The sequence below is a fragment of the Eptatretus burgeri genome, chromosome 5 (assembly GCF_056783735.1).
Source record: "Eptatretus burgeri isolate ZD-2024b chromosome 5, Ebu_testis_v1, whole genome shotgun sequence".
Taxonomy (NCBI): Eukaryota; Metazoa; Chordata; class Myxini; order Myxiniformes; family Myxinidae; genus Eptatretus; species Eptatretus burgeri.
Genome location: NC_140965.1, coordinates 72,576,475 through 72,584,423, shown reverse-complemented (window position 1 = coordinate 72,584,423; position 7,949 = coordinate 72,576,475). Strand labels below are relative to the sequence as shown.

The following is a 7,949-nucleotide window of genomic DNA, read 5'->3' as shown; positions in this document are numbered from 1 at the left end:
ACAGGATAAGGAATGAGTATATTAGAGGGACAGCGCAGGTAGGACGGTTTGGAGACAAAGTGAGAGAGGCGAGATTGAGATGGTTTGGACATGTGCACAGGAGGGAAGCGGAGTATATCGGGAGAAGGATGTTGAAGATGGAGGCACCAGGCAGGAGGAGAAGGGGAAGGCCAAATAAGAGGTTCATGGATGCGGTGAGGGCAGACATGCGGGTGGTTGGAGTGTCAATGGAAGATCTGGAGGATAGAGCGAAATGGAGACGGTTGATCCGCTGTGGCGACCCCTAACGGGAGCTAGCTGAAAGAGGAATATATATATATATATATATATATATATATATATATATATATATATATATATATATATATATATATATATATATATATACACACATTTGCTCCATTCTAGACAATATTTATTATAACTAAGGTTGCTTTATTGAACCAGCCATTTTCTGCAATTAAAGCTTGGCAATCCATAAATTTATAGAGTTCGGATATTTAAAATGGTTACAAATGTCCAATTGATGATGCTTACACAATATACTGCGGCCCTGTTTTTCTGCAACGCATTGTTGGAAAGTGTAGTCAGGAGAATATTTAAAATTCAACATCAAGAGCATATAAATTGTAACCACAATTTTATTCCATAAAATGTCTGTCTGCATTGCACATAAGACCAGAAATATTTCAAAAATATCAATAAAACAATGCATCAATCAGTCGTCATACCGATAAACCCCCAATAGGAATACTTGCAATGCACCATAAAAAAGATAAAACAAGAGCATAATGGAGGACCTTTTGCTCTAACCGTTACAAGCCAAGGATGGATGGTTGACATGGCCGAGAAATCCCATTATTGCTCCATCACATTGAAGAATCTTAGCTTTAAAACAGCGCAGTCCAATTCACAGACACGTCGCACAAAGCAAGTCAATCACCTCGACTGCAAAATGAAAACATGTTTACGTATTTCTGGAGATACTTCCACATGTGCCATACGTTTACAGTGGTTCTCAAGCTACACTTCAAATGGCATCAATTTTTAATATATCTTTGCTTTATAATAGCTGTTTCCCCAGATTACTTCACAATGGTAATGGCCATTACACAGTTGGTTGTAATCTCCTGAAGCAGCCATCAAAAGGCAAGAATGAGGTTCTCCCAGGGCACAAAGTATCCAGCTTGTTTTCTTTTTCGGATTACGTTTCGACAATCAAGTTAAGATGTTTTCTCATTTCATCTTAACAACGTTTTCAAGTGCTCTCTATTACATATTTGCTCAAAGGACTCTTTTTGGAGGATGCTCACTGAACCTCGGACAGCTTCCAATCGACGGTCACTCGTGACGATTCCTGATCACTTTTTTCATCACTACACGTTCAGAATACTCTGCAGCTCCTCTGACCGCATCGTAGCAGTTTGTTTTACAATGTGGCCAAGACAGCTACATAATATTCTTCAATGTTTTCAAGCAAATCCTGTCTTTCTCGACGTGTCCTCTATGCATCATCGCCAGCTTTCTCTCAAGCATGTGGTACTCCCCGAGCTGTCGTCTCTTGCATTGTGGGATATATCTACCATTACCGTGCTTTCGTCTCCATCTTTTTTCTGTGAGCATACACAAGTGAATCACAAACACATCGATGGCCTAGCTCCCCTCTTTTGTATACAGAAAGAGGCTCATGGAAGAGTGAGAAAAGAATGGACCAGAACATGATGAACACAGTGAAAAGGCAGGAAACCCATCAACAGCAGGGTAGCAGGACACAACAGAAGTTCACTTGGCTTGGAGGTATTTACTTATTTATTAATATGCAGCCTGTTTGCTTGGCTGCATCATTTTCTGGGGGCATGGCTGTGTTTTGGGGGCATCCCCCATTACCAGTATCCTGGTACTCATTTTGCCGACCTCGGAAGGATGACAGGCTGAGTCAACCCACCTGGTGTTAATTAAACGAGTGAAAAGGGGCTCACTCACGACCCTAATATCTTAAGCCAACACGAGGCCTACTTTGAGGTATAATGACACCAAAGGGAAGGGGAAGACGACATTGGATGAACAAGTTGGGATCCAAGCTCAAACACTTACTGCAAAATGACAACTTTTGTATGAACCATGTAGGTAAAGATATCATTGTGTTCATCAAAGTACCTGTAGATTTTGTTTAGACTCAGAGGATCTGCTATGTCCTAAAGCAAGCTTGTTGCAAGTCCTCAACGTGCCACTTGGGTGTACATATTGTGCAAATTTGCAGCGGGGGGGAGGGATAGGAAGAGGAGACAGAATTCAATTGGAGCAAGGAGCACTCCTGACTTGTGCATTATGCAATAACATTCCCGGTGTGGTAAACCCGATTTGGTACCTTGTGTGCGACTTTTATTAAATCTAGATGTGAGGAGAAAGGGATTGAAGCAGTGACAAAAGACAAGTACCTTAACATTTATTCTGCACATTTATGAGAGACGTTTTGAGAAAGTGATTGAAACAAAAATAAAAATTATTTTTAAACCACCATAAAAGCTTGACTTTGGTGGAGAAATTAAGTGATGAAAGAAAAGCTTTTGAAAATCTGAGAGCATACGTTTTAAGCGGGGCTATATTATCCTTACCCTTACCTTACATCTCAAGGTATTTTGTGAACAGTGACATACTCAGAAGAGTAACAGAATAAGAATAAACAACCCCTTGATCCCTGCCACCAAAGCAATTATCGTTGTCGATTCATAATTTCAAAAAAACCCTCATAATTGGTTAAGACGAATCCCTAAATTATGCTTTCGCACCATCGTCCACTTCATTCAAGACGGTTGTGCGTACGAGAGCTTCGGTAACAGAGTAAGGATCACAGTTGGCTGATGGACGTCGGTCCTCAAAGTATCCATGACCGTCATGGGCCACATGACGTGGGATTCTGATCGATGCACCACGGTCGGACATTCCTTGACGAAAGTCATGTATGGACGAAGTCTCATGCAAGCCGGTGAGGCGGCGCATATTATCCTTTCCCCCATTTGGATCATAAACGCTGATGTGATATTTGTGTCTTTTGCTGAGCTTTTCAATTGCTTCATCAATGTGTCTGAGGGAAAGGATGGGGGGAAAGGGGTTGGGGAACAACATATAAATTGGATCATTAGCTTTTTCTCTTTATATGCAAAAGCAATATAGGGTCCGTCTTTGTTCCACGTAGTGCTAAAACGAGGATGGATTGAAAATTTGTGGACTGGCAATGGCAGCTGTGGGATAACTTTGTAGATGCACAATATATTTTCGTTCTTTTGAAGATGGCAGCTAGCAGCGTGTCACGTTCTGGGGACAGTGTGGACAATTAAGTTTGCGGTGAATACAAATGACAAACCAGCAGAAATATACAGGAGATGAGCTATAGTTTTGTGAAATCCTTCATAAGCAGAAAATTGAGTGGAGCAATTTTTTTTGAAATTAACAATCTCAAATCAGGATAATGAATACGCTTCACCTTCAGAGACGTGTGGCAATCCCCACAAACATCACCAGGGTTAAATGGTAATTTTTGGCAAATACTGCATCATTTTGTGTGATATTGTAGCAGAACTGTACATCATTGTTGGAAGTGTGAAAGCCATCATTTTTTCATACCTGATATTCAATATGCCAAGTCAACTCCAAAATAACCTTTTATTTTTTCCTGTACAATAACGAGGCTCATGGAAGAGCTAGGTGAAGGACGGTATGAACTGACAAGCAGGACAGCTTGGCAACTTTTGAATATACCAAGAAAGGGAATTAATGAATAGGAAAAAAAGAGGAGAGAGAAGAAGGAAGGCACTACTGCAAATAAGACTACTGCATTAGGTAGGATTAACAGGGGTAATGAAGAATGGATAAGGATGGGGGATGACATGAGATGGCAGTACACGTCCTTCTTGAAGCCCTGGATGTAACATTGGGATAGCACAGCCTATGCAGTGCTGGATTAACCATTAGGCAGACAAGGCATGTGCCTTAGGGCCAGCCAAAAATTCTTTTCACATTAAATATTTGTCATTTTTTGTATTAAATATTTTGTTCTTGAATCAGTTCATCTTTTGTCTGGGGTCCATTTACATGAGCCCGAGATCTAATTTAAAATTTTCAGGCCATTCTCTAAAATTTCAAAATGTGCCTTAGGGCCAGCCGAGGCTTAATCCGGCACTGCGTCTATGGGAGGCTGTTCCACAAACAGGAGAAGTGTTGAACAAAAAACAAAGTTGAGGTGTGTGGTCAGTCTTGATTTTGGAAGTTTAATCAGAAGGGGATTACTGAAAAAACATGTACATCCTGGAGTTGTCGGGAATGATCAGAGGGCACTAAACCAGAAGAGAGGAGGTTAAATTAAAACCGAGGCCAACAACCTGCTTGTGATATGGGAACAATACACGGGTATGCTTGATTCGCATTCCCATATAACCCTCTGGCTCGCAATATGAGGAATCCAGATTGAAATCCCATAAACTACGTGTTTGTCCATTGGCATTTTTTATACCGATAATTCACATAAAAATAGAATGATGTCTTCCAATGCCTTTAAGACTATTGGGCATGACATTGAAATAATTTCAGAAAGTGATTTTTGTCGTCTTCACCTTGGCAGAAAGTTATTTACGGCTCAAATTGAAGGTGATATCTGTCCAACCAATAATTTGACCGATCCCACGCTCAAAGGTCAAACATTAGTGCACAATTCCTGGTTTAATTAGTATAAATACCAATATATAGGGTGGGCCAAAAAAAGTACAAATTTAAAATGAAACTAGAAAGCATTTGATAATGCAAAGCACATCTGCGTTCGCTTTGTATTCAGACTTCTTCTTCTTCTTCTTCTTCCATATGCTGAACATGACAAAAACAGCTAAAACAAACAAAGAAAAAAAATTGATGACTTGAGGTGACCTTGACCTTTTGACCTCAAAAACAATAGGCTTCAGTCACCAAATATGCAAACCTTGTTCAAATTTCAAGTCAATCAGATGAAAACTGATGATTTTATGCAACCTTGACCTTTTGATATTAAAAAAATATATATAAAAATCGCCTTCCAGCTTTTAATTGGTGAACAAATTCTCTGACCTAATATGCAAATTCTTAAAATTTCAGGTCAATTGGATGAAAATTGACGATTCTATGTGACGCTTACCTTTGACTTTTTGATCAAGTTATTAATTTGCCTTCCACAAATTCTCATAATACAGCCTTGTTGAAAATTTGATGACAAAAGCTCAAATGTTAAAATAGTTACGGTCTGGACACACACGCACGCGCGCACGCACACACACAACTGATGCGAGGATAACCATGCAAGATAGGAGTGAACAATAAAGTGCATTAATCAGGCAAAAGTCATAATATTTTTACTGAGGAACTTTTATTCACTTGTTATTAAATTTATTTATTTATTTTATTTGCTAAATCACCCTTTTGTTGCAGGTTCAAAAATATCTCAGTTAAGTTGACAATGAAAAATATATATGAATGTATATATAGATACGTATATATCTCTATATACATATATATATATATATATATATATATATATATATATATATATATATATATATATATATATATATATAGATACATATACATATATCTATCTATCTATATATATATATATACACATATATATACAGATATATATATATATATATATATATATATATATATATATATATACATATTATATATATATATATATATATATATATTATATAAACATATATCTATATCTATATATATATATATATATATATATATATATATATATATATATATATATATATATATCTATATGTATATATCTATATTAATATTTCGGCATGCCTCTTTTTTTGTTCCACCATCAGATTTTTGTTACTGCATGAAATGAAACAACTTTTGACATATATAGTAATGATATTATTGTCTTCCTAAAGAGGCCCCTCAAAATTCGTTTTTATGATTATGGTAGTTTAACAGTTCAAAAACTCCATTTGCAAAATGGGAGGAATTATTGCACAAAAAAGAAATAAAAATGTTTCCCATTTTTTAGAGGACCACTAAGATGAGTTCGGCTCATAGAATCACGCTCCATTTGGGGAGAAAACAGTTGAATTCATACCTGACGAATTTGCACTTTCCATGTGCCGTAGTTTCTTCACAAAACCATGACTTTCTGACTAAGTATAAAGTATTTCTTTGCTTTTTTATACATGGTCGCCATTTTGAAATTTTCATTGACCGATACCCGCTGCCCAGCCGGACCAACTGCCAACAAAGTATCGCCCAGTCAGTTACGATTAAACCCAAAATCATGATCATCGTTTTAGTGTGGAGGTGAGTACTGACAGTGTACTTGGGTCTTTTCCGGGTGGGTGTGGGATTGAGCACGTGCACATAAAAATCTGGCAACCCAACTTGAATTGAACAACAATGGCCGCTTGATCCTTGAAATTTGAACCGACAGAAATAGCCTTCGAGCCTTCAGTGCTTCAGTGAGCCTTGAGTCTACCGCTCCGTAAAAGTACTTCTTCAACCGTCTCACAAGTAAGAGTTCGATCGTGATGGCAGATGCCAATAATAACAAGGAATATGAAGACTCCTCAAGTCACTCCTCTGATGAAAATTCTGTTGCAAGCATACCCCCAAGTCCAAGCCCTAAACATGATCCTAACAGTGATATGGAACATCCTCACAAATCAATGGATAAAAATGATATAATATATTGTTGAAAATACATTCATTCTATCTGTCTTTTACCATATGTTGCCAGTGACGCCCGTCGAAGATGGGCACCTTTACTAGTATATCTATATATGAGCCCCGAAGAACCATACCGAGCCATCCCACCTTTTTTGTGAAATTGAGTTATGAACGTCTTCAGGTGCACAAAACTGATACCTTTCAGGGCCAAAATGGGCCAACCCATCAGAATATATTATGATAAGGATATAAGCAAAAAACTCTCTGGCTCTGTTAATATGCATCTGACTTGCCAGAGCCTGAATGGGCCATCCCACATTTTCCCCATGATTCCATGTAAACATGGCGGCCAGACATCTGACAGATGCTGATTATTTTATCCTTCGGAATTTTTTATTGTCATTAGCTCATTGTGACACAGGAGACTGAGAACTTTGAGTCCCTTTTTCTCAAAAGTACACCAAGACGGGATGGCCCGGTATGGTTCTTAGGGGCTCATATATATATATATATATATATATATATATATATATATATATATATATATATATATATATATATATATATATATATATATATATATATATATATATATATATATATATATATATATATATATATATATATATATATATACAGGGTGTCCCGAAAAAATGTACTCACATTTTGGCTCCTCATAACTCATTGAATTTTTCATTTATTTTCAGATCAAATTGACCATAATAATGGCAGAAGTACGACGAGGTTTTGAAGAAAGAAAATTTATCATAAAGTGCTACTGGAAGCACGAAAACATCATGGAAGTGCAAAGACAATTTAGAAGACATTTTCACAAAGATCCACCAACGCGACGCACCATTGCTCGCATCCGAGATAAGTTTGAAACAGATGTAACTGTGCATGACGTCCATAAGGAGCGTTCAGGAAGACCACGGTCATCAACCACCCCCGCAAAGGAAAATCAATTGCTGGAAACCCTCCACCGATCCCCACAGAAATCTGTACGACAAATGGCTCGTGAGACAGGAATCCCAAAATCAAGCCCCCGTCGCATTTTGAAGCGAATTAATTGGAAAAGTTGCATTCCAAAATTAATCCACGCTCTAAATGAAGACGATCCTGACCGGAGAGCTGAATTTTGTGAGTGGTACCTGGGCAAATGCGAAGAAGATGCAGCATTTCCTTCCAAAATTGTTTGGAGCGATGAGGCCAGCTTCAAGTTAAATGGCTCAATTAAGGCCGAAGTC

At 37.8% G+C, this 7,949-nt stretch overlaps 1 protein-coding gene across 1 annotated transcript in view; it reads right to left on the bottom strand.

Moving 5' to 3' along the window:
- Positions 1-623: 623 nt before the first annotated feature.
- The window catches only part of LOC147026685 (glutamine synthetase-like), a 52,071-nt gene continuing 44,745 nt past the window's right edge, over positions 624-7,949 (bottom strand). Inside the window, exon 6 of the mRNA XM_085882387.1 lies at positions 624-3,085. Coding sequence (XP_085738513.1) covers positions 2,776-3,085 — 310 coding nt within the window. The 3' untranslated portion in view covers positions 624-2,775. The remainder of the gene's footprint in view (positions 3,086-7,949) is intronic.